Genomic DNA, 27,163 nt, shown 5'->3' with positions numbered 1-27,163 from the left:
GACTTGAATGTATTCCAAGGTTCTTAGAGGTCAATTTGATTCAGATACTCAATGAACCTTCAGAACCTTCAGCTATGAACTCTTCAAATGTGTTTGTACACTTGTATGTTCGTGTGTGTGTGTGTGTGTGTGTGTGTGTGTGTGTATTGGAGGCGTGAACTCAGGGATTCACCCTCTTGTTGGCTTTGCTGATTAAGGCTGGCCCTCTACCACTTGAGCCATACATCCACTTTGGTGTCTTTTACTTTATTTGTGGTTTTGTTTTTTCTGATTAATTGGAAATAACGAGTTCTACAGATTTGTTTGCTTGGGCTGGGCTCCAAGTATGAGGCTCAAATCTCAAGCTCCTCGGGAGCTGGGTTACAAGTGTAGGCTATTAGTATCCAGCAACTCTACTTCTTGATGGTTAGTTTGGCCAGGTGCCTTGTGTCTCCTCTGCTGGGTCCAGATGAGTGGCCTCAGTCACAAGCCCCACCTTTCACTGGTGTTTATTAATGCACGTGCTCACCTAACACATGGCACAGAAACTCTACTGGAGATGTGAGGAGTCTCAGGGAAAGGTCTTATCCAATTTTTGTTTGTCATCAGCCCTTACTGGTTTTATTGTTGTATTTTTGCTCTCCTTACCCCCTTTCATTTCTTCCTCTATCATCCATGGAACAGCTGCCCTTTCTTGAACCCATGACATGTTTCTGGCCGTTCAAGAGAGTATTTTTCTATATACAAAAATAAGTTTTCTTCATAAGAGGAACTCCAGTGCCAGCAGTTGAATAACATCAGTTCCATTTAGTAATTAGATTGACAATCCTAGAAATAAAATTGGGTCCATTAATGTCCCAGGGGGGGTTGAATGATGAGGTATCAGAGGCAGTTATCACTGCCTACCACTAACCAAAGTTTTCCCAGGCTTGGTTTTCCTGTTCTAGGTGTTAGTAAGAGAAACAAATGAATCACCTGGAGTTTATTGTTGCTGTCTGGGGCACACTCTAGGAAGCAAGTCAGAAACATCCCAGGGTTGAAAACCACATGTTAAAAGGTAATTCCTTTGGGTACATATTTGGGTATAAACCATTGTTCAGGCTGTATGTCTTTTTTTTTTTTTGGCCAGTCCCGGGCCTTGAACTCAGGGCCTGAGCACTGTCCCTGGCTTCTTCCCGCTCAAGGCTAGCACTCTGCCATTTGAGCCACAGCGCCGCTTCTGGCCGTTTTCTGTATATGTGGTGCTGGGGAATCGAACCTAGGGCCTCGTGTATCCGAAGCAGGCACTCTTGCCACTAGGCTATATCCCCAGCCCAGGCTGCATGTCTTAAACAACAGAAATTTAGCTCCTCGTGGCTCTGAAAGCTGGATGTGCAAGGTCAAGGTACCATCAAAGTTGTTTCCTAGCCTTTGGGTGGCCACTGCTATGGACTGCATATCACTTTTGAAACTCATGCATTTGCATGCTATTCTTATGGTGTTGAGAAATGGGGCTTTCAGTGGTAACGATGGTGAGGGGAAAGTCGTCACGAGTGGACTGTTGTCACTTTGAGAAGTGGCTAAGTTCTCCTTGGTTATGAGAACCGTCTCTCCCACCCTTCCTCCCTCATCTGTCTCAGATACATACACCAGCACACCTGTAGTTGCCCTTCACTGTTCTTCCCTTCTGCAATGAGATGATGCAGCATGAAAGCTGTGAGAGACCAACACCATGACATTGAACTTAACAACATCTAGAACTATAAAGACATTGTTTTCTAAGTAAATTACCCAGTGTCTGCCATTCTGTTACGGCAGCAAAAGGTAGACCAGGCGAGACTCACATGACTTCCTCTTGTGTACCTGTGGAAAGAGTCAGAGCTCCAGCACTTTTCCCTCTTTTTACAAGGACACCAGTCCTGTTGGACTAGTCTTATCTTGTGCCTTCATTTAACCATTATTTCCCCCTTACTGCCCTCTCCAAGTACAGTCACAGCAGGGGATTGGGTTATTGACAAAAATTGAAGGGAGACACAAATAAGTCTTGGATCAGAATTTTCCTACATGGGGCAACTTTGGGCCACTGGAGAAAAGTGGTCAGGTCAAAACAACCCACGTTTCATAATACAGATAAATTCTGAGATAAATCCAGACCCAGGAGCTGAGTTTTACAGTCTTTAATCATTTATAGCTTGAAGTGGTTTTTGTAACACTTAGCCATGGTTTAAAGTGATCACTCTTGGTTTCTTGCTCTGCTGTGAGAGGCAAGGCAGGCAGCATTGTCCTCAGTTTGAATGGAAGACTTGCAGAGCAGAGCTGGCTTTGAAAATAGCTGATTGTTGAGGGGCAGAGGTGGGACTTGGGTCCATATTCTTGGCTTCAAGGGGTTCACTGTGCCTCACAGGGAGGCTTCAGCATGCACACACTTGAACAGAAGCCACAATCATGGTTTTCGAGAACAAAATAGCATACCATCAGCATGATGAAATGTGTGCTTTAGAGTAGGGGGATAGAGAGGCAAGTGGAGAGGAGTAATACGATGGAATAACCAGAGAGAGGAAAAGTGAACCTGGCACCAAACTAGCTGATAGCCTGACATGAACCACAGGCGATGGTTATGATTAACTCCACTCTCTGCACTTGTCTAAGAAAGAATGGCACAATGCCCAGGATATCTGGTATGAGAGTTGGAAATGGCACAAGAAATACCTGATTCTGCCTTTTCTAGTTGTCCATCTTGTAGGGAGCAGGAAGGAAGGTTTGGGGTTCTGCTCCACAATGAACACTCCCAAACTGTTTCCAATTCATGATATCCTAGCGTCAGAGTTTTAACTCGATCCAGGCTAGTTGAACTGTCTGTGAAACTCCTTCCCAAAGGCTGTTTTGTAGAGGTGAGCCTAAAACTCTGGAGCGAAGCATAGGCAAGTTTTCAACTCAGTTCTGCACACTGTCTGCTGAGCAGATGTCCTTACCCAGCAACATCTCTCATTTCTGAAATGAAGCCATCTTGGCCATCCAGCAGGGCTTGGGGAACTGAAGCCATGTAGATGTGCTTAGTAAAAATGTCTTCCAACACAGACAGTAGTTACTAAAGGCAAGGATTATTATTTTAGTTTCTACAGAAGTGCCAAGACAGGTTTCACACAGGAATCTTGGGGTGACCGAATGCATCCTTCCACCATCTACACAGCCAAGAAACAATAACCTAAGAGACCAGATGTAGGGAGGGAGATGTAGGGAGGTTTTATGGTTATTAAATGTAAGATGCACACTCACTGGTAGTAATTCTATAATACTAGCACCTGTCTTAAGTTTTTTCAGAAATTATGTTGTCAGGGCTGGGAATATGGCCTAGTGGCAAGAGTGCTTGACTTGTATACATGAAGACCTGGGTTCGATTCCCCAGCACCACATATGCAGAAAACGGCCAGAGGTGGCGCTGTGGCTCAAGTGGCAGAGTGCTAGCCTTGAGCAAAAAGAAGCCAGGGACAGTGCTCAGGCCCTGAGTTCAAGGCCCAGGACTGGCAAAAAAACAAACAAACAAAACCCCTACAACCTTACTAGTTATAATAAAGTTCATCTTAAAAAAAAAAAAGGAATTATGTTGTCAAAGGAATGATCTCATGTTTTCCTGAAGAAACACCCAGTTCTTGTAAAATGCAGAGAAAACATGACTTTAGAAGAGGGAAAAGCTGGCTACTGGAGTCCTACACTGCTCAGTTGTGTTGTACTAGCTGTTTCTAAAACACAGAAATATAAATGTTTCTCAAAGAACACCAGAGTGTTCCTTGTTGGCAGTAGAATACTACCTCACAAGAACATATCTGTTTTCTTTTTAAGTAAGATATATTTGAGGTCATTTTTCTACATCATAGAGAGGTTTTAATTTTAGAATTGAGTAACACCGACTCTTGACATTGTTTCCTATAGAGGAGTAGCGGAAGTTGATCAAATCTGCTACCTGAGTGGTTAAAATCCAGTACATATATAAAAAGCACAGGAGCTTAGAGCCTAAGGGTAAAAGTGGATTTGAAAGCATAATCAACTAAATTCCAAAAATATCCAGCATTAAAAATGAAGGCTTAATAGGCTTTATGTATACACGTTTGACATATGACATTTTTCTCTATTAATAAGCTTTCAATATGTAAGAAAATTGCAAATTATGTAATTTTTACCTATGTGTAAGAGAGAAGAGAAAGATATAATGAGAGCAAAGGAGGGTAGATAGATATATATGAGAGAAATTGCTAGAAAAGATGTAGATCTGTCAGGATAGACTCTACTTTATTTTCCATGTATATTCAAAGACAATTTCCATCAGTAAACACAGTTAAATTTTGTGTTAAAATTACTTTTATTCAGGATGAAAATACAGCATGTAACCAGATTAGATGATAACTTTATGATTAGTTCTTCATCACATATTTCAAAAGAACGATATACTTATTTCTCATTGTTGTTACTGCAATATATGTCTTTTTTTTAGCTGTTATTTAGGTTACAATGTAGTGTTTTACTGCAGGTTTTCTGAAATAGCAGATAGAGAACATTCTGCACACAAATACAGGCAGAAAACAATGACTACATGACTTCTCAAAATAAGAACAAGGAAGACACCAAATTTACAACTTGGAGTTCAGAATTCAAGGAATCATTTTCTTTAAATAGGTACGTTCTTGGGTATGGGATGGCCTGATAAAAGCTCTATACTTTGCAGACTGTAGTGACATAAAGCTATTTCCAACACAATGAAGGAAGATGGATCTGAGGTAGAAAGGTGGTCATGGCTTTCCTCTTATATAAAACAATTTTCTTCTTCTCAAAATATCTATGCTGCAAATAGACACCCTTGCCCCCAACCCACCCAACCTATCCTAAAAGAATAGCACTTGCTAATAACTTTCAGCCTCCTTCTGGCCATATTCCAGTGTAAGAGAGCCCAAAGCTAAAATGGTCTGATGTTGAAAAAGCATAATACGCTTGAAGCAAAACATATCATTGTCTCTTCTATTTTTGGTTTTGTAATTAAGGGAATTGTTCATAATAACAAAACTGTTATTTTTTTTAATGGAGTCAATAACCGTAACTGAATGCCCTCAAAGGTAGAGGCAGGGTACAATCATCTAAGCACAAACTCCATTTTTCTGTAGAAGCAGTGACAAACGCATTTGAAAAACATCTTTCCCAAATGTCTTAATCTACTGAAAGTCAAAAGGACACCTTGTCCATTTACCTAAAAGGTAAAATGAGACACAGACTTGTTTGGGTTTGCTTTCAAGGGAAAGCAACTAGGAGTTTCAAGAATCATAAAGGATTTGAAAATACATCTTTAGTTCTTTTGTGCTCTGCTGACACAATTGGTAAAAGGTCTGCTGTGTATTTAATGATGAAAATTAAGACCTGTGGCCCTGGAAGGTTGTACCAAGTTTTGTTTCTGTGTCAAAATGAATATATGCTTACATAGGCAACCTTTGGTAAAATGATCTGTGAGAGATAATTTCTAATGCAGTCTCCCCTCTCATATAGATTGGGATAGGAAATAAATAAAGAAATAAAGACTTACATATAAAAAGGAATAAAAAAGCAGGCCAAAAAAAATCGCACTAGATATGCCATTTAGGCCCACAGGATTTTTTTGTGGATACCAAGTGGTGACTAAGGAAATAAGTGTATAATGTTAAATAAAGTTAAACCATACACTCAAAGCGATCAAATATTATAAGCATATATAATATTTGATTAAAATAAAATATTTGAACTTATTAATTTGGCCAAATCATAGAAACAAAAAAGAAATACACAGAATCTACTTGGTCATGTGGTTGGTGAACTGATAAATAACTAAAATGCAATGGCAAAAGATGTAACAAAATAAATGAAGTTATTGTACAAGGTTAATATGAACAGCAGAAGGAATGTAAAATGGTCTTCGAATGCATATGCAATTTTTGTCACGGTTATTAAAAAGACAGTGTCATATTAGAAAGCCCCCACCCACACTCCCAATGCTTGTATACATTATACAAATCAGTGACAAATACCATTACCAAATACCTCTCTGTTCATTAATTTACAGTTGCATAGAAAGGGAAGAAGAAAACAATAATATGCAGTTATTATAAAAACAAAATATCCTTTTCTCTTTGGATAGTCAGTGTTTTACTCCCTCAGTAGAACACACAGTCAACGCTCAACAGCACGTGTCAAAGAGCCATGGCGCCTTGGATTTAATGGAACTTGGAATTGGCATTTGCAGAAACGGGCAATACTGAGTTGGGAAATGTTTGGCTAGATGAATGCTTCACATTGCCTAGGAAAAGAGAAAACAGCTCTATCAGAACATTTGCAGAAGATAGTATAGGTTGCAAAGAAGTCAACGCTTCAAGGACATAGCCGTACTTGTTTTAGAACTAGTGAATCCCTGTTTGACATGTTCAAAGGGGTCTGATAGCCATGTGACCTTTGCACCCTGGGTTGAGATCCTTCTGTCTCCTCTGCAAGTCACCTAGTCAGCTTTTTGTTTCCAGAGTCAGCAAAGAAATAAGAGTGGATGGCTTTTTCTTGGTCACGCTGGAAACTGAGCTGAACTGGAGAGTTACTGGCTTTGTCCGTGGAAGGCACAAAAAAAGACAAAACAAAATAAAACAACAACAACAACAAAACACCAAAATGCATCTCTGTTCCTCTCTGGAAGATTGTGAATGATTAAAAGAGGCACCCTAGACATCTTTACCTCTCAGTGACAAGCTGGGGCCCAGACAAAAGGAAAAGAAGCCAGGAATCACAATTAAAGGGTGTGTAGAAATGCCTGTTACACTTAGGCTAGGGGATCTAAATCTAGATCATATTCATGGTTCCACAATTAGTTGGTCTTAACTGTTTTGTATTTAGAAGTACTTACTTTTAAAACACTGTGAGATTAAAAACATCTGAATGGTCCCATTCCTTTTAAATTAGAAGGCATCTCTCTGGGCTCCCAGGAACGATACCTCTGTCCTTTCTCTTTATTTTATGGAGGACATTGACATGAAATTCTACTTCTTGGAACTGTATTCCTAAAGAAGTTTCTGGAAGATCTGCCCCGGTATTCTTTTCCTCTCAGTTTTACTAGAAGTAGCAAAGACATTTGACTTTTGCTTAGAGTCTATATCCATTAAGCGATGTCTGTAATTTTGAAAATATTGCTGCCATGTTGGAAGGAGTAAAAAAGGAAAATCATCGAACATTGATGGTGGGCTCAATGGATTCTAGGCACATGCTGGGCTACAGGGCACTGACGTGAGGCCTCCTGGTGAAGCAGGTATGGAAGCTATCTCCACAACACACTCCCAGTCATGTGACCATGGGGCCGGGGCAGACCAGGCAAGCTGAAGTACTTCAGGGGCAGAGGCGATAGCAAATAGCGAATTTAAATCGAAGATAAAGGCTACAGGGATTGGTAATTAGTAGCAATAATTCTCCTAAAAAGTTAAGAGCAAGTGAAACAATCCGGAGGAAACATGCACTTGTTATGAATTTCTATTTGACACGACTAGTTCAAAATGGAGAAGGAAGCCTCGTGCGTAAGGAGGCAGATGTTTGTTAAAATTTCAAATCAATTAAATTTATTAAAATGTAAATTTTACTAAATCTGAGAAGGTCTCTCTGGTCCCTTTCTGGTTTAAATCATCAGTATCTGTATGTTAAAGTATGTGGGGATTTATAAGAAGATTCTAGTGTCCTCTCCCGGGGCATCCATTACTATAGCCTTGCCAAGATCTTGGGACCACTGAACTCAAACTGTTCCAACTCTTTCCCCTTGTTTTATAAATGCTCCAGATTCCTGGTCACCCTTTCACCCTTGCAGCTCACGCTGTTCCTTACAGAGATCTGCACACCCCTCAGTGTGTTTTCATGTCCTCCATCTCTAGATTGAAAGCTGTACCTTCCTGACCCTGGGCTCCATCGTAGGCACAACTTCAACTCTTCCTAGACAGCTATCTGCCTTGATTACTCTAATCAATATCTCCATCTCCCTGAAGACACTGCTTCCCCTGTAATCCCATAACCAAAGTCAGCTGTGACTTTGTCTCTACACTCCTCACATACACATGGGTCTCCTCGTAGTCCTCAGAAGGGGTGCTGAGGGTTACTTCTTGTGGGGGGGGGGAATGTGTCAATGTCACCCATTTCAAAGCAATTTGAAGTGACTTCAGCACCCACACAGATGATCTGACCAATACTCTAGTCTCTGAACTTCTTTTCTCTCATGACTCTGTTCTTGAACTTCTTACTCATGAATCTAAACATCCAAAGCAGGCCAGCACTTATAATTCCTCCAACATTTCAATTTCAACCATCCCACATTCTGACAGCCACTTCTGCTGGAATTTTTATTCATCCTTTGAAATTAAAATCCAGAGAGTGCTTCCCCCCTACCCTTGCTTTCTACATCCGAGGCGTCCTCACTTCTCCCCACATTGAGTTTAAGGGTCTGGTTCAATCATTATAACGATTTCTCAGCCTTTTCTTTTGAATTTCTGTACTCTTGTTGTCTAAAATACAACTTGAACTTCTTAAGATGGTTTCAATACAAAATCCAGCCAAATCTGGTGCTTGTGCTTATGAACTTACATGTGGCCGGAGATCAAAAGACAGCTCTGAAGCCTGCTCTCCTGTTAAGTCCACGACAGGCACATTAAGTGGTACTCTGTATGTTGATTACTAGACACAGTTTATGTGGGGGGTGTATGTGCTTTTCTGATATCCAAGTGCATCCCCCTTGTCTCTCCTTATACCTCCATACCTTCTGTTTTATTACCTCCCTCCTTTCTAAAGCTCTTGCTTTTATTCCACGAGGACAACAAAAGCAGAGGAGACACCCAACTTTCCCTCTGTATCCCCTCTCCCTTATACACCTTGTCCTTTAGCTTTCTTCTGTGGCCAAAAAAAGAATCCTAAAATTCATTTTTAAAAAGACTAATAAGTCCATGAACAAAAAACCTTCTCCCCTGCCTAGGTAGCGCATGAACACCAAGGATTCTTGATTTAAAAAAAAAACAACAAAAAACACTGAAAGGCTTAAGGACGGAGCTACCAAGAGATCTCTAAAAATTTAAGTGGAAAATTTAAACTACTCACCAATCAAAGAAACAACCTTTGTACCAGCATGATGGCATGAAGACACTTTCTTTTTTAAGTGAATTCTCTGTGCCAGCCACCATAAGAAGACTTGGGAGATGAGTGTTGGTTATATCTACCCCAGGTGACTTTATGACTTATGTAATGTTGACACCAGGACAGAGGATCAAACTATTATTTTGCCCTCTAAGGCCCAAAGTCTCTTCCACCCCTGTCCAACCCTCCCCTATCCCCACAGACAAACTGTGGTGCAGAACTACAAGGTCAAGTAGGTTTACTTATTTACATGAAAACGAAGTAAGACAAAATCAATAATTGCTAATCTGTTTACTCCAGGTTGGGAGCTAATCAAGCCATTAACTCTTACCTGTGGCCTGCTGGGGACATTTGCTGAAAGAGAAAACAGAAGAAATCAATGGAGGGCTCTATTGTTGCTTCTCACCTTCCCAGTACAAATGTGTGCAAGGCACCACCCAGAGAGACATAATAGCTCAGCTCTTAAATGGATGTGAGCCCAAAATAAGGACCTAGCTTCCCCAACCCCAGACTGAGTACTTTAACCAAGGCTTGTTTTCCCTGATAGATCTATAACTCATGGGAATTAGAGTAGAACAATTCCACCCAAAATACACAAAATGTATACCAGCTCTTTAAAATTCTGCACTAAAGTGTTTGGTGAAAATTAATTAGTTTTACAACAAAACAAAATGTAAGTATTCCAAATTTCTTATTTCAATCGTGTCACCTATTTGGTTTATGTATCAGGACAGGAAATATCTATGTTTTGCAGAATTATGCAAATTCTGACCAAGGGCCTTATGTGCCTTGTCCGTGGCCTTCTGCATACTTGGGCTAATATAGAACTGCCTTGGATCTGCCCACTGAAGGAGACAGAAAATGGGGTTTACTCTGTTGTAACCAAGTAGTTTTGGTCCTTTCTTGTTTGGGGGCCCCACCATCAAGCTGCTGATCTCAGCTGGTGGCGTTGTGGTTTTCTTCTCCAAGGTGTCTCTGCTCTTTCATCCTCTGCACAATCACACTCAACCCAGGAAGAGGAAGGGGGAGCTGCCCACCTCAGAAATGGCAACATCTTTTCCTAGTCACACACAGAGTTGTCGCTAATGCACTAGCACATTGCATTTCTTCCATCTCCCATTATTCTACACTGAAGGGGGAAGTCACCAGTGATGGCCATCTGTGAGAGGCCTGGAGCAAAAGAAGAAGCTGACTAATTCAAGCCCAGTCTCATCAGGTATGTATGTATGTACGTATGTATGTGGCACCAAAGAAAAAACAGTGGACTTCCATTAGGGTATGAGCTATGGCCCCAGGGATATCTGACCTGAATTATTACTAAATGTATGTGTGCTATGTTTATATACTTTATCTACAAGAGACAGTTGTGCTTCCCTAGTAAGGATAAAATGTAACAAATAGTCAAGCCAGTGACAGAAGTCTAATCCACTTTACTCCAAACCAATACTTTTAGCCCTACAGCTTTTGACCAAATAAAAAAAGACATAGGTTCTCCCCTAGACAAATCTCACACATATATTTGAAGAGACAATTAGAAAGCCACTGCACTTTAGTAGGTTTTGGATTTCTGATTAATGTCACTTCAAGCTTAACAAACGCAGACATTTCACAGTAGGAATGTACTGGTAGGCTAATAATTTTAAGAGCACTTGCTGGTCTGTGGGCAACAACTACTCAGCTTACTACCAGTATATTGTATATTTAAAGAATATTAACGGGAAAAAAGTGTCAAAATATATCCCATTGAAAAGAAAATGGATACAGTTGTCAGTGGATAGTCTATACAATGGTTAATTGACAGCACAATTAAATGCTCTTCTTTAATTCTTTGCCTGCCTCTGTTCTAAAACTTACCATCATTTTAATAGATTTTAAAAGGTCCTTGGATATTAACCCAATACTCTGGAATTCTAAAGTGTTACATTCAACACTATGAGATAGTTAAAAAGTGTCATGTTAAAGTAAGCGATTTGTGCAAGTAGGATTTATAGTCACAGAGTTTCATTTTAATTCCAAGATTGCCAGGAGTGGAAATTAATTTGTGGCCGTGCTAATGTTTAATCCACAAAGGATCAAAAGTCAAGATTAACATGCAGATCAATTCATCGTATGCTGATGACAAGCACTTTTAAAGTTCCCATTAGTCATAGGGGATTGAGAGACTGGCTTGCCATTAGGAGGGTGCCAATCTGATTTGTTTAGGTAAATCCTCCAAAGGTGGCCAGTATTCTTTGGGAATTGTGAAGCCTTATTAAAATATTTGCTAGCTGAGCAACCGACAAGAAGCCTTAAACAAATGAAACCTTCTGAGTACTAGCTAGAAAAACCTCAGCAACTAAACCGTGCCAATCAGAAATGTAACCATTCACTCACCCATTCTTCCTGGTTAAACATCATGAAGTAGACATCATCTATGCCACGTACTGACTGATTCTGCATCACTTTTTAAAAGCATTTACTTACCGTAGGCAGAATTAAATAAGTATGTATTTTGTAAATAAATCCTTTAAGCCTGTCACTCTCTTTTCCTTCCTTTTTAAAAAAATAATCAGAACCAAGAAGAGCAAACTAAACTCAAACTAATGATGCAATATTGAAAAACCAAAACACAGATATATATATATATATATATATATATATCCATCCATCCATCTCATGTCTAAAATTCACAGTGTTATGAAAGATACTATTCATCATTTCTTATGAGAGATACTTAAATTCTTCAAAAGACCACATGACTAGTAATGCTCATCTATAGAAAGTACAAGTATTATACATATTTTGGATGACCAAACTTATGAGAACATGGAGCCAGTGTTGCATTCAGGAATCTCAGGCCTCCAGGAATTAATGAATTGCACAAATGAATCCACCTTTACTGAGAGCAACGTGGGAGAGGTTTAGTCTCTGTGATATGCAAGCTCTGAAAGATAAACGCTTCTCAAGAACCCAGTGTCCTTAAGCAGCTGGCTGTTTAAGGACTTTAAAAGGAAGGTCACAGCATGAGATAAACACATCCATCTCTAAAGACTCAAGTTTCCTTTACAACTGTGATTAATTCCAATTGTTATGTTTTAAACAAGGCACATGGATCACCCTTGCAAAATATACACATCAGCATATACCTTGAGAAAGCTTTAAGAGTGCTTTTTACAGTGAGGGCAAGAAAAGACAGGATTGGTATCTGACCTCTTTGTGGTAAGGACAAAAATACCAACAAGGAGCAGTAGAGCCCCCAAATGAGGATAATCAACATAATGATAGACTGTACCTTGGAGCCAGAAAAACGATTTCATGGGAACCAGATTTCTCCCTCAATTGCTGACAGCAATAACAACTTCTTCCGAACCCAGGAGAACCAGAACTGAGATAATGACCAGTCAAGCCACATCTGAAACCTGGATCCTTAAGCTATTCATATGTTTGTCATCTGCCACTAACGATTCTTCTTCTTAAACCGAATGCAATATCTTCCCTGCATATAACTGAAGGTGAACTAGGATGTTGTCTTCCTGTGGCCTATCTATGCCATGTAATTTCTTTCTCTTCCATATTTATTTCCTAATAAACTTTCCTATCACTTCGCAAAAAAAAAAAAAAAAATCTTGTAAGCTGAGTGCCAATGGCTTAGGCCTTAGTTTAGATACTCAGGAGGCTGAGATCCCAAGGATATAGGTTAAAATCCAAGCAGGCAGAACAGTTTGTTAAATTCCATCTCCAAAATAATCAGAGAAAAGCTGGGCTGGAGATGTGGCTCAAGTGGTAGAATACCAGCTGAGTGAGAAAACCAACTAAATGAGAAGTCCTAATGGTGGTTTTTTTTGTGTGTTTGTTTTATATAAAACATCATGCAGTATACAATTCTTAATTTGGAAATATACACTTTATTTTCAGTACAAAGCACATATTTATACACAAATTGGCTATCACTAAAAACTGACTTTTAAACTGAACAATGACCCCTCTACCATTTAACTAAAACTTTCTAAACAAATTTGATAGAATTTGTTCTGTAATTATAAATTTGGTATGAGCTATACTAAAAAGTAATATCCTTTTGAGACTGAACTTGAAATTCTGACTTATAAAGTATAATGAGTTTTCATCTAGCCCTTAATTAATATACAACTCAGAGCCAAAGCTTCTCTAATACAATTAAACCCTGAATTAGAATTCATATAACTGGTTAAATTTATCTATTACAGTGGCCACACACAGCCTGGAAAACAAGCACAAATACAATGAATGGCATGTGGACACTGATTCTTCAGCGTTTCAGACACTGCAGAGCCTGAAGTGTGTATGTGAACACACTTGCGTGTATATGCTTTTGCAAGCAGTAAATGTGTGAACTGACATAATATAAATGTGATTCTGCAAACTCTGAGAAGCTGAATATTAGAATTACAAATAAAAACCTTCAATGCAGCAATATAATTATGTATTTATACACTGGTAAAATGTAGTATGCCAGGTCAGGCTGATATTCTTGAAAATTCAGGGTATATTTTCATTTTTCTTTTCTCTGCTTTTCTTTGCTCTCTGTGTGTGTACACACTGGTACTAGGGCTTGAATTAAGAGCCAGGGTGCTGTCCCTGAGCTTTTGGGTTGAAGGCCAGCACTCTACCACTTGAGTCACAGCTCCAGGTCTGGCTTTTCAGTGGTTAGGAGACAGGAATCTCATGGATTTTTTTTGGGGGGGGGCCTGGGTTGCCTTTGAACTATGTCCCTCAGATTTCAGCTTCCTGAGTATCCAGGACTATAGTCATGAACCTCTGGCACTCAGCTTTATTTTTTATTTTAATTAGCATAAGTTAATTGCCCAAAGGCTCTCCATTATGATATATACAACATGCATAGAATTTGCTTTGATCAGATTTACTCCTATATTACTCTTTCAATGGCCCCCCCAACCCGCCTTTATAACAGTATTTGGGAGGGGGGCGGAGGGAGAAAGAGGACTCATTATGCTCGTTTCATACATATTTATAATATGCAAGAAGAATATGCTTAAATACTTGTTTCTGTATCCTGCCAATGATGTCACCTTTCTTAAACTACAGAGTAGTGGTAAGATGAAGGAAAAAATTGTAATGAAATCAGTATAACTTGTTTATATTATTGATAATAGACAATATATTTTTCCTCATTTAAGATGGCCATTTTTAAAAGAAATTACAGCAAAAGGTAGAGTAAGAGGTCATGATTTAAATAAAATCTTAGTTTAACTAGGGTCACAGTTGTGAGTCATTTGCACCCACATGACTGAGGTCTAAGTACCTTGGTTCAAAGCCAGCGTGGGTAGAAAAGTACTTGACTATTAGCTTTAATTATCTAGCAAAAAGCCAGAAGTTGATATGTGGCTTAAGTGGTAGTGTGATAGCTTTGAGTGAAAAAGCCAAAGGAGAGTACAAAGCCTTGAGTTCAAGCCCCAGTACTAGTACACACACACACACACACACACACACACACACATAATCTTAGTTCACTCTTAGTTCACTGAGTTTGTGGCTTTGCAATCAGAGGATATGGCTCTCAAAAGACTATATTAAATGTAAGTCATGCATATATTTCTATATAGATACGAAGAGAGATGGCTGCTGTTTAAAACCACAGAGGTTTCTCAGGTAAGAGCCCAGCAGAAAGCACAAAGTGGCAAGGTGCCAAACACATACCATTTGGAAAACAAAAATCAATAAATTAGAATCATTATATAATTTCCCTTGGGATCTAGACTGTTTATGCCAATTTTCTGGCTCTTGGTTGTTCCTATGGAAAATTCACAGAATCATAATCTGTGATGCCTTAAATTATTTAAGTTATTTGGCTCTTCTACAATGATTATTTGATTCCATGAGAAAAAGAAACCAGCCAACAAAAAGAAAGAAAGAAAGAAATCGGAACACAATCTCTTTCTGTGCAGCCATCCAACAATGTCTGAAGAAAGGGGATTGCATTAGAAAGGCTACTTTCCTGCCTTTCCCACTAAAAGCTCGTCTTTGTCGGTATAATGGAAGTTTATTATCATAGCCTGAACTGAAAAGAATCATTTCTTTTTTTGCCAATCCTGGGGCTTGGACTCAGGGCCTGAGCACTGTCCCTGGCTTCTTTTTGCTCAAGGCTAGCACTCTACCACTTGAGCCACAGCGCCACCTCTGGCCATTTTCTATATATGTGGTGCTGAGGAATCGAACCTAGGGCTTCATGTATGGGAGGCAAGCACTCTTGCTACTAGGCCATATTCCCAGCCCCGAGTCATTTCTTCTTAAAACCAGACATCAGTTTATATGGCTTCCCTTCGTCACACCTAAGGCGCGCTGCAAATTTCCAGGAGCAGAAGTGCCCGTTCTCCTGAGCAGTGAGGACAGGGAAAGGCAGGGCACTTGCCTACTCACCGCAGCAAGATGGAAACGTGTTGTTGATCTGCTCCATGACCTCCGTGAGGTCGGTGCTGGTGTCACGAGGTGGGCCCAGCAGGTCCTCTGCCAAAGGGACAGCACAGAAAGGAACAGACCTCATATTAATGTCCAACCTTCTACCCAAACCTTCCTTCTAGACAAAGTACTAGAATCAAGCTTGTGAGCTCTCATTGGAAAGGAGACTTTCAGGGGAAATATCGAAATTATTTTTGCATTCATTTGGTGGCAAGATAGCCTGACCATTAGGCTGTATCTCCAACCCTGATAACTTCTTAAAAAAAATAAATTGGATGTTTGTACAGAAAAATCCTTGCACCAATGGAAAATGTAGGGGTGAAAAATAAGTAATACAATCAATCAGTTGCTTTCAAGTGTCTCAGCTGGAAATCTAAATTCTGTTGTTGTTCTAGTACTGGGGCTTGAACTCAGGACCTTACTGCTCTCACTCAAATTTTTCTGCTCAAAGCTGGCACTCTACATTTGAGCCACATCTTTACTTCTGTCCTTTTGGCGGTTAATTGGAGATAGGAATTTCTTGGATTTTCCTGCCCAGGCTGGCTACATAAAGTAGCTAGGATCATTGCTGTGAGCCATTAGTGCACTGGACATCTATTTTGGATTTCAATGTATTTTTCATACACAAAAAAATTCTACCAATTTCATTTGTCTTTTTTGGAATTTTCAGCATTGGCTAGTATATACTGCCCAAAAGCAAAGGTATGCTATAAGACATTCTGATGAAAAGGTATCTTAAAGATATCCTGATGTACTTTTACATTCTGCAATGGAAAGTACCAATAGTTATCATTTACTTTGTTTTTGGCACTGAGGATCAAACCCAGGACATTGCACTTGCTAAGCAAGCACTTTGCCACGGAGCTACACCCCAGTCCATCTAATAGTTATCTGTTGCTAATATTTCTTCTGATTAGGGTACCAAACAGGTTAATTTGATTATAGTATGTGGTCTCGGGACTTGAAATGCCATTTGTGGTTGCCTAGCATCAGTGACATGTTCCACCATGAGCCATGATGGTCTGGGTAACACTTCTGCACTGAGAAGCACAGGTAGTGATGTCCGGGCCTAGGATGGATAATGTAGATGCATGCTTTTCTAATCCTGGGCTGAGAAAAACTCTAAGGTTTATTATAATGGTCTTCAGGTTTAGGCTCTCAACATGCTATCAAAATGAAAATATTAGAGGCCTATTATGCTTTATTGTTAAAAACAATTGAATCCATCTCCAAGCACATAAGCAATTTCTTGCTCATTTCAAAACGGAAAAAAAATATTTTTTTCAGCTTCCACCAAGATTTCATCCACTCCTACACATGACAGAAGCAAGCACGTTTGCAGCTAAAATGTTTGCTTCTTTGATATGGTTAAAATGGCTCTGTGCTTCATTCAGACCAAAGAGGCACCCATATGTCAGAACGCGAACAGAAGCAGCCTGGGCATTAGAGTTGTGTCTCGAGTCCACTGACCTGCCTGGTGGAACTGTGGACCGGGGTCCGGGTCAAGCGAGTAGCTCAGTGCAGAATGCTGGGGTGAAGCCCACGGGGAGACGCCATTGATTCGGGAATCAGATTCAGGCTGAAAGCACAGGCAGAAATGAACGCAGAGAAAGGATTCACATAATCCTCATGAAAACAGTTCCTTTCAGATTTCCCCTCCCTCCCACGGATAATTAAATCCAATGGAGTTCTTTGCCTTCCGGCCATTTCAGACACATTTCAGCATGGCTTGGGTGGGAAGACACATCCCTTGGGTACCAAGTGGCCCCTCCCTCAGCCCCTGAAAGGACTCTGGCTCTACATGGCAAGATTTGTCATTTTTCGTCCCTTACAAGTTTCGTCACTTTTCTATCAATCAAGTGAATGTAGTGACATACCACATTCATTTCTCAAGTATTAGTACTGGGTTTCCATGATGGTAAATTAATCAAATCTCAAAATTATCTTGTATTTAAAGACAAAACAGCCTTCCCCACTCTGGGTGAAGAGCATGACGTCTGATTAAGTGGCCTGATTACACATTCCAATTCTGCCACTTGTAAGCAGTGTAATTCTAGGTAAATGGGACAATCTTTTTCACCTGGATTCTTTCTTTACCAAATGAGCTTGGTAATAATAGTGCCTGTGTCACAAGATTTTGTGGTGCGAGTGATAGATGGATTTTTTTTTTCTAAAATGACTTGCAGTCTGATAGCTAGGTCCCCTTTGGGAATGTACTCCTGCACAATCTTTGCAATGGTGATGGATAGGTTGACAAGTATATGGTTAAATTAGCAAGTCCGATGGATTCTACAGGGGATGCAGAAGTTCCAGTTCTTGGATGCAGATTTTTCCCTCCCATTAAATCTGTATTAGTTGAAGTCTACAAGTTTTGCCTGTTTATACTATCAGAGTTAAATTTTCCATCTACTTCTGGCACTCACACTTAATCGTTAAGAAGAGATAAGAGGTCCAGTCTGGGGCTATTTGGAGCCCTTTAGATAGCAGCTATCTCCCAAAGTATTACAGTGCAATTCCAAAGGCACAAGAGCCATTAGGCAGCTCTGTCTAGCAGGGTGGGTGGAGGGAAGGGGAAGCAAAAGAACTTTCAGCCTACCTAAGAGCATCATAGTAGATAATTCAGGTGTAGTTTCCTTCTGCAAAGAGTTGATTTGCACACTTAAGTGGCTAGCACTTCATATGCTAAATAAGATATTAGACAAGAAAACTGCTCCCTTATTCATATCTCATTCAGAAACCTGAAGTTCACTGTATAAACAATGTAATTCTGGCAACTTGGATGACTGGCACTGAAATAAGAATCAAATATTCTAAGGTCTTGACAGAAAGCCAGGTCATTCTGTATTTTCTAGAAGTTCCAGAATTTGGAAATCCTGAAGCAAACTTTCTACAAAGTAGTGTCAATCTGGGCAGCAATGACAGACATCAAGAAAAACTCATGGTCAAACTATAAAGCAACATGTATGGTCCATTACTGTTGATAATAGAGAGATTAAAATGGCTTTTTTTTTTTTTGCCAGTCCTGGAGCTTGAACTCAGGGCCTGAGCACTGTCCCTAGCTTCTTTTTGCTCAAGGCTAGCACTCTACCACTTGAACCACAGCACCATGTCAGGCTTTTTCTGTTTATGTAGTGCTGAGGAATCAAACCCAGAGCTTCATGCATGCTAGGCAAGCACTCTACCACTAAGCCACATTCCCAGCCCAGATTAGAATGTTTTGAACAATTCTGATGAATTAAAAAGACCCATGCCACTGTGACAGAATGTTTTTATAAAAAAATTGTTGCAAATCACTGTTTCGGCTTTGATTCATCAATGATTTCTGAAGGCAGGTATTTCTATCACACTGCCAGGCAGGGAGCGGGGGGCGCACCCTGAACACACTGGAGAAAAATCAAATGATAACATGTTTTTTGCTGTTAGGAATTCTTTTTTTTTGGCCAGTCCTGGGCCTTGGACTCAGGGCCTGAGCACTGTCCCTGGCTTCTTTTTGCTCAAGGCTAGCACTCTGCCACTTGAGCCACAGCGCCACCTCTGGCCGTTTTCTATATATGTGGTACTGGGGAATCGAACCTAGGGCTTCATGTATACGGGGCAAGCACTCTTGCCACTAGGCCATATTCCCAGCCTGCTGTTAGGAATTCTAAAAGTGAATTCTTAAACCTTTTGCTGGGATATTATCCTGTATGTTCCTGTTACAAAGGTTTCTTCTTTGCTGGGTCTACTCCTCAAGTGTTTAATTAGACAGTTTTATCCTTCTTTTTTGGTGGTACTAGGGCCTCACATTTGCTAAGCAAATGCTCTATCACTTAGGCCATGCCTCAGTGCCTTTGCTTTTAGTAGTTTCCCCCTCTCCCCCAACGGGGTCTTGTGCTTTTGCCCAGGTTAGCCTTGGACTGTGATCCTCTTTCTGGTGCCTCCTAAATAGCTGATATTATGGGCCTTCACCATCATGCCTATTCCTATAGCTATGCCTTTATGCAAGCTACTATCTGTTATGTTTGGTCTCTTAAAAGACCGCTGGCATCAGAAAGGCGGAAACAGTACCTGATGCTTCTTTTATAAACCACAGAATGTATTTATTCAAAATTATAATTTGAAATCTTTAGCATTAAGAAAAAAAGTAAAAAAATAAAGGAAAGAGAGAAGAAGGAGAGAAGAGAAGGAAGAAAATAGGAGGAATGGAGATGAAGGGAAATAAAGAAGAGGAAAGAATAGAAGATAACAAGTGGCACTTCTTATAAAGGAAAAGTGTTATTTAGCATTCATCACACATTTGTGTTCTCATCACAAGGTAAACTGTACTTATCGTCAAGGAAGTTTGCAAGCAAATGCCATAAAACACAGTCCAGTGCTAGAAAATAATAGTAGTGAATTAATAACCATCTGTTAGTTTCATGAAAAGAGGAAACAGTAATTGTGGAGTGTGCTTTCCTAGGTCACTGTGGAGAATGGAGATTTTAGGTCACTTGCTGTCTCATAGTTTTCACAGATGGTTCTCTTATGCAATCTAGGCAGATGGATGTCACAGGAACTTTTCTTACAAATGGTTCTAAGCTGAGATAGGCTACAGTGCTAACGAAACTCCACTGTCCACTGGGAAAATCCTTTTTTTTTTTTTAAAATGGCAGTGGGGATTTCATGTGTATTTGTGAAAGGAGATCTCTAAGCCAAATGTAATTAAATTAGCTATGGAGGTGAGAAACTGAAGGTAGACATCTTGGCGTCTACTACCTCAGGTCTCTGGGAGGTGGACAGGGGCCTTTCAGAGGTCAGGTGCTGGATTATGCACATCCTACCTGCTCCAGCAGCTGGCGAAGGCGGTGCAGCTGAGACTCCAACTGTTTGTTGTGATCTTCTAAAATCTGCATCCTGGCCTCCAGCCGACCTTTGTGCTGCCGAAGGAGTTTAGCTTCTGCTATGAGCTCGGAATCTTCCGATGTGTGGTGAGGAGACACGATGGAGTCAGGAGGGGAACCGACCGGGAGCCCTCTCCGCAGATGCTGCTCCTTGAGCTGCTCGTATTCCACCTGGAGACTCCTAACACAGAAATGGAACCAATGGAATTGCTACCATGTGTACTATCTTCCTTCCCAGACTCTAGGAACTCCACATTTAGCTTGTGGTACCATTTCTTCTCATGGCAAACACATAGGAAGAGCAACGGGCATCATCAACACAGCCAGAAACGCTGCTTGTGACCTTCACACAAAAGCAAGGGTGATTTATTTTCTGCTCTCAGTTCTAGCATACCTTTGCTCTTCCTCCAGGTCAGCAATAATCCTTTCCAGTTCTCCACGCTCCTCTCTTTCAACAGACTTCAGGATCTGGGCTGGGCTCTGGGGCTGGCTCACAGGGGACTCCCCGCCCAGTGTCTGGCAGTACTGTTGGATAAGGGCATGCTCGTCCTCCCTAGTGAGACACAGGAGAAGATACAGAGGTTCCCATCTGGATGGTGACATCTCGGGACATACAGGAAGTAGAACCAATGAGGCCCGGGTTGTCTGGGCTGGGCCACGATTGTCTTGGAGCTCAGTGTCTCACTGTCTCCATGACAAGATATTCATCCACCCACACGTGTCTGATGTATACAAACTTCCTGCACATGTTATAGGTATAGTCTGTCAGCTACTTCTCACAAATCTCAGGAGAGAAATTTACTCAACAAAGACAATAAATTAAGATACAAAGGTCAATGTAACTAAGGCTAATAAATTAATATAAGCAAGGATTAGTCAGTATAAAAGACATCATAGGGAACAGTCACTCACTGAATGCTGAAAGAGTTGATTAAAAGACCACTGAGCAAAAAAAAAAAAATAAGACTTCCTTGTCTTTAGCATTTCATTCTAAGCACTTTGGTAATGTTTTATAACCCAAAGGATGGGCTTTATTATACTTATATTCTTTCACTTAAATAATTCAAATGGAATTTTAGATCTTTGTAAAACGCACATATATTACTTGATAATATCAGCAGGTAATTTTAGGACCTACCATTCTGCATTAAAACTATATCCAATGCACTAGAATGCTCCCATTTATCTAACTACAGCCTAATGAACTAGACATATCAATAATGGGGTTGAATTACTGACTGATACAAGCAGAAGTATAATGAAGGAGGACAAAGCTGACATATGTATAGGGAGGGGACAGTCTGCAGCAGGCCTAGGTGCTCTTCTCCTCCTCATGAGACAGATCCAGTCAGACCACCATGCAAATCCAGAACTCCTGGCTAATGCTAGTGCAGAAGACAGACTATACCTGGCTGGTATGGATGTCTCTGGGAAGCAAGACCTGGGGTCGATGGGTATATCAGAAAGAGCTTCAAGGAAAATAACATGCAAGCCATGTAGCTATCCAAGCATAACAATGTAGCTGGCTCATGACTGTGTAAGCAGCGTGGCTGCACGTGTTTCTTAGCAACCTTGTGTGCTCCTCTAGGGCCAGACCCTGTCCTGTGGCAGCCAAGAAGAACCTGGTGTCAGCAGTCCTGGACTTTTCTCTACTTCACATGGGTCTTAAAATTGCTTGTGCTCTTGGACTGATCCTTGGTACCTGATACTGGGTAAAAGCTGATTCTGTTGAGTGTGGTATGAAAAATCCAGCCCTATGTAATCATGGTTTAGTCTGACAAAGGTGTTAGGGACTGAAATTACATTTACAACTTAGTGAGTTCTCAGAACAGGCATGCCCTGCGCATGGAGACTGGACAGAGAGAGAGAGAGAGAGAGATCAAGCCACAGAGGAAAATGAGTGCTATACTGGAGAGTGTGCCAGAACAAAACAGCCAGTGTGATTGATTTCACTTCCTTCTTTTGTTTTGCTTTCTCTCTCCCCTTCTTCCTTTCTATGACACACACACACACACAAAATTTGTATATACATATAGCTTCTCATATGTGCATATATTTAATTTACAAATTTAGAAACTGTACATAAGGCACATGGCAGGATTAAGGGTGAAGCAAGCCCTGGAAACATCCTTTGATTCTTTTCCATGAGACAAAAAATAAAAAATAAAAAATGATCCTTGGGAAATAAATGAATGAGAATTCCATGCTTAGTTTAGCAGATAAGAAGAGGAGAAAATGGTCATGTAACTATTGATGGTTGGCAGCACTGGCAAGCAGAGCTAAAGCTCCTAGGTTGCTCATGTAGCAAAATCAAAGAGAGATTCGTCAGGGAAAATGGCCAAGAGCCAGAATAATTTGCAAATACTTCTCGACTGAAAACAACCCGAGTACAGAAACTAAAAGGAATAGCAAAAAAGGTATGTATAGGTGTATATTCTAGTAGATTTTGTATAGGATAAAGCATCATTAGCAATCAACCAGAAATCAGAACAAAATAGTACATCCTTTGCAAAGGAAAGCTACAACTTAGCTTCCTTCTGTCTGTAGGAGACTATGTTCAAAGATGACGGGCAATGTCCAAAGTCCCAATGAGTGGATTGCATAGGCTAAGTACTGTTCACATGGCAAATGAAAGAATGAGTCAGGACAGTGCAAAGGAGGGCAAAAGTAGATGATATTGTCAGGTGTTGGGAAATCGGAGGAAAAGAGATCCTCACAGTTTAGTTGTATATAGTATATAACTGTATACCTACAAGAACAAAGCCAAGTTGGGATTTTTCTGATAAGAAATAATATAAGGACATCAATAATAAAAACAGAACTTGGATCCTGGAAGCTACCCAGCTGATCTCATGGCAGTGGTTCAACCACAGTTCTTGGCGCAGAGTGCCTCTGGAAATGGAAGGCACCATCTGACCTTTTATTCCCTTGGAACATTTATGCTAGCTCCTGACCCCTAGGATTCAATTCACTGCTCAATATAAATATAAACTAAATGTTTCGTTAAAAAAAAAGTGAGCACCATAAGATGAATTAAAGTTAAGATTCGGGATGCATTTGTTGGCAATGTTTATGTAGATTCGTTTCTTTTGTGCCATTTTGGAGATGTAGACTATTATTACAATTATCGTTGCCACTAATACTGCATTCTTCATTAAGGTGTCTGGAAGATAATTAAGGCTTTTTTAAAAAAGAACTTAAAATAATTTTATGTAACATATAATTTTAACCTTAAGTGTTTGTCACAGGTTATTAGACTTCAAGTTAAATATAAGAACAGATACACTGTAGTTCTTAATTATATGTAGTAAAAACCAAATGCAATTTCTGTAGACAGTACTTGATGTACTAGATTAAGGTCATTAAATATCAATGGGGTATTTTGTGTTAAAACAAAATATTTTTTAAAATACAGGTCTCCACTAAGAAATGCTATTAGATGAAATATAAGTTACTATATTCATCATGCAGAGTAAATACTATCTAGATTACAAAATTAGTGCCTAGCAGATGACAAAAGAACTATGATTCATTCAATGACCTTTTGGAAGGAGATAGACAAAAAAATAAAAATTTCCTCTCTTGCTAAGGGTTGCTCTGTTCCACACTTAAGATTTGCAAACAATTCTGGTGTGAAACCACATCCAGCCTCTCCCTATGATCCACCCTTCCTCATCACAGGGTCGGAAGGCAAGTAGCGTGAGACAGACTAAGGGACTACTGCCCTAGGGTTATAGTTTCTGATCTAGGACCTTCTTGGGTCCTGTCTTTTCCTGAAATGGGGTAGCTCAATTCTTCCTTCAGAAAATACTTAGCAACGGGCTGGGAATATGGCCTAGTGGCAAGAGTGCTTGCCTCATATACATGAAGCCGTGGGTTCGATTCCTCAGCACCACATAGATAGAAAATGGCCAGAAGTGGTGCTGTGGCTCAAGTGGCAGAGTGCTAGCCTTGAGCAAAAAGAAGCCAGGGACAGTGCTCAGGCCCTGAGTCCAAGCCCCAGGACTGGCCAAAAAAACAAAAACAAAAAGAAAACAAAACAAAAAAACAGAAAGTACTTAGTATTTTCACATACTAATGCTCTCTTAAAATGGTCAGAGTAAGACTTTAGGAGAAATAGAGAATAGTCAGGATTGGGGATGTGGGGGAAAAACCTGGGAAATGGGTTCATCTTCCAGGCTAGGGAATCAGCGGCTCCTGAAGCAGGAGAAGTAAGTAAGCAGCTTCATGGAAAAGGAATGTTATGGGCAGGACATGTCTTTCAAGACCAATTTGGGGAACAAAGAGGCAGCATCTTGTACCAGGCCATGACCAGGAATGGCCACACCCACAGCTAGATTCCTTGGGACTTGGGGTTCTATTACTTCTTAACTATGAGATCCTGGACAAGCTCCCACAGTTCCAGAGCTTCCATTTACTCATCTGTAAAATGGTGCCAACAAGGTGAACAACAGTCTCATCTCACAGGGATTGTGGGACACTTTCCCAGGAGATAGGCAAAATGTCTGTACAATGTCAGGCTCTCAGCATTTTCTACACCAATGAGGGGGAGGTGGTTGTTTTTCCACCTTTACCATTATTATGTAAGAGAAACCTAATGTGTTCTTCATAGACCAGTTTGATATAACAAAACAAAAATGCATCAACAAAACAAAATAAACAATAAGCTAGAGAGGCCTGGGGTAAAGTAGAAAATTCAAGAAAAAGTATGGTGGAAATTTTCTAAGTTCCTTTAATCCTTCCTCCCTACATTTGTGTGTGTGGAGATGGGTGGGTGGGGTATCAGTCGTGGGGCTTGAGTTCAGGGCCTCACAATTGACCCTGAGCTTTTTCCACTCAAAGCTAGCACTCTACTACTTTGAGGCAAAGCACCATTTCCAGTTTTCAGCTGGCTAATGGGAGATAAGAGTCTCACATATTTTCCTGGCGTTCTGTGTTCCTTTTATTTGCTGAAGATAATTTAAATTGATACTCATCTTTTTCAAATACAAACTAAAAAGATTAGCTAAAATCCTGATGGTCTCAAGTACCAGAGTCACAAACATGCCTATATTCTTCCTTGTCCCATTCCTCTCTTCCCTACCTCCCACCCCCATCTCCTCCTTTCTTTGTGGTTCCTGGGCTTGAACTCAGGTTCTGGAGTGCTGGCTTAATTTTTTCTGCTCAAGGCTGGTCCTCTACCACTTGAGCTGTAGCTACAGCTCTGCATTTTTTGGGGGGTGGTTTGCCGGAAATAAGAGCCTCATCAACTTTCCTGGCTGGGGTGGTTTCAAACTATGATCCTCAGATCTCAGCCTCCTCAGTAGCTAGCTAGGATTACAGGGATGAGCCAGCAGTTCCTGCCATAATCATGCTGATTTCTGAGTAGAAAAGGGGGTTAGTCACTCAAAGAGAAACATACCATCCCAAAGAACAGACTTTCCTGAGATGGTTGAAGTGCTGGTTGCTTAGTGCTTACACCCACATATCACCAACTTCCCTAACCTTCATGATACCCTCTAGTAATTACTGCCAGATGCAACTACCATAGACCGTGAAGTCTTTCTAAATTCTTTACATTGGGAATACTCTAATTTTTACTTATTTCATTCTAAAGAATACCGATAAACCCACAGATCTGATCCAGCTTCTCATGATAATGGGATATAAACTATTTAAAAGTTTAATTATTTTAGCTTTAAAAAATTATCTGCCAGGTCCCAGTGGCTCAGGCCTGTAAGCCTAGCTACTCAGGAGCCTGAAATCTGAGGGTTGTGGTTCAAAGCCAGCCCCCGCAGGAAAGTCCTTGAGATTCTTATCTTCAATGAACCACCAGAAAATCGGAAGTAGCACTATGGCTCAAGTGGTAGAGCACTACTAGCCTTGAGCTGAAGAGCTCAGAAACAGTGCCCACACCCTGAGTTCAAGCCCCATGACTGATTAAAAAAAAGTGATGTACTATTTCATATATCATGTGTTTTGGAAAATTGACCTTAGGTAATTGAAAGAATATACATGTCTACAAACAGTTGAAAACATTTGTTCCTTTTAATTTTTATATACTTCTTAAGGGACATATGTATGATGTCTGAGATAAGAGGAAGGGCTGTTCCTATGGGCAGCTCCTTTCTGTGGAGGCCACATCTTCCATGTGGGATGAGCAACACATTCCCCAAAAGGACAAAAAGGCCTTAATTAGTCATTCTGTGTTCACACTTTCATGGTGGCAATTTCAAGCTAATGACGTGACTGAATGTACAAACATAGTTGCACACCACCTGACAGAATAAATACCCCCAAGAGCCTACATAATAGGAGCATGAATGAAATAAAATAACTAGGACACGATCAGCTTTAAGGATTACATTTGTTTTTACTTTAATATAATTTATTTGATTGTAACTATATATACTTGATTTGTACAAATCAATTGTATGAGGGGTACTGGATCTAGAAATCAGAGTTCTGTACTCTTATTTTTTGCTTAGGTTGGCATTCTACCATTTGAGCCATACCTCCGGCCCACAAGTTAATTTTTAATACAGGCTCTGCTTTACAAATACCTTACAAACTTCTAGAATACATAACAACTGCCTCTTATAATCAATTTCAGCATATTGCTGCACTGTAGGTATAAAACAAATATTTGTTCAATGGATGAATTAATATCTATAATGATAATATGTCAAGTTGCATTCAGCTGTTAATTATCTCATTTGGACTGACTTTGCCTCTAGCGCTTACTGTAATTTGAAGGCAGGACAGATATACTA

At 40.2% G+C, this 27,163-nt stretch overlaps 1 protein-coding gene across 11 annotated transcripts in view; it reads right to left on the bottom strand.

The window, feature by feature from the left end:
* Positions 1-4,228: 4,228 nt before the first annotated feature.
* Utrn (utrophin) overlaps positions 4,229-27,163 on the bottom strand; it is a 431,942-nt gene continuing 409,007 nt past the window's right edge. For 8 of the 11 annotated variants that reach the window (XM_048354228.1, XM_048354231.1, XM_048354230.1 and 5 more), the window contains 5 exons: positions 20,806-20,964; positions 20,352-20,592; positions 17,023-17,131; positions 15,514-15,600; positions 4,229-6,271 (listed from right to left, as the gene is read on the bottom strand). In XM_048354228.1, coding sequence (XP_048210185.1) covers positions 6,189-6,271; positions 15,514-15,600; positions 17,023-17,131; positions 20,352-20,592; positions 20,806-20,964 — 679 coding nt within the window. In that variant the 3' untranslated portion in view covers positions 4,229-6,188. Of the gene's footprint in view, positions 6,272-9,448; positions 9,472-15,513; positions 15,601-17,022; positions 17,132-20,351; positions 20,593-20,805; positions 20,965-27,163 lie in introns of all 11 variants that reach the window. The other 3 variants (XM_048354234.1, XM_048354233.1, XM_048354235.1) reach the window with 1 other exon arrangement.

Source organism: Perognathus longimembris, chromosome 9 (assembly GCF_023159225.1).
Source record: "Perognathus longimembris pacificus isolate PPM17 chromosome 9, ASM2315922v1, whole genome shotgun sequence".
Classification (NCBI taxonomy): Eukaryota; Metazoa; Chordata; class Mammalia; order Rodentia; family Heteromyidae; genus Perognathus; species Perognathus longimembris.
The sequence above is the reverse complement of the archived record's forward strand: the minus strand, read 5'-3'. Positions and strand labels throughout refer to the sequence as shown.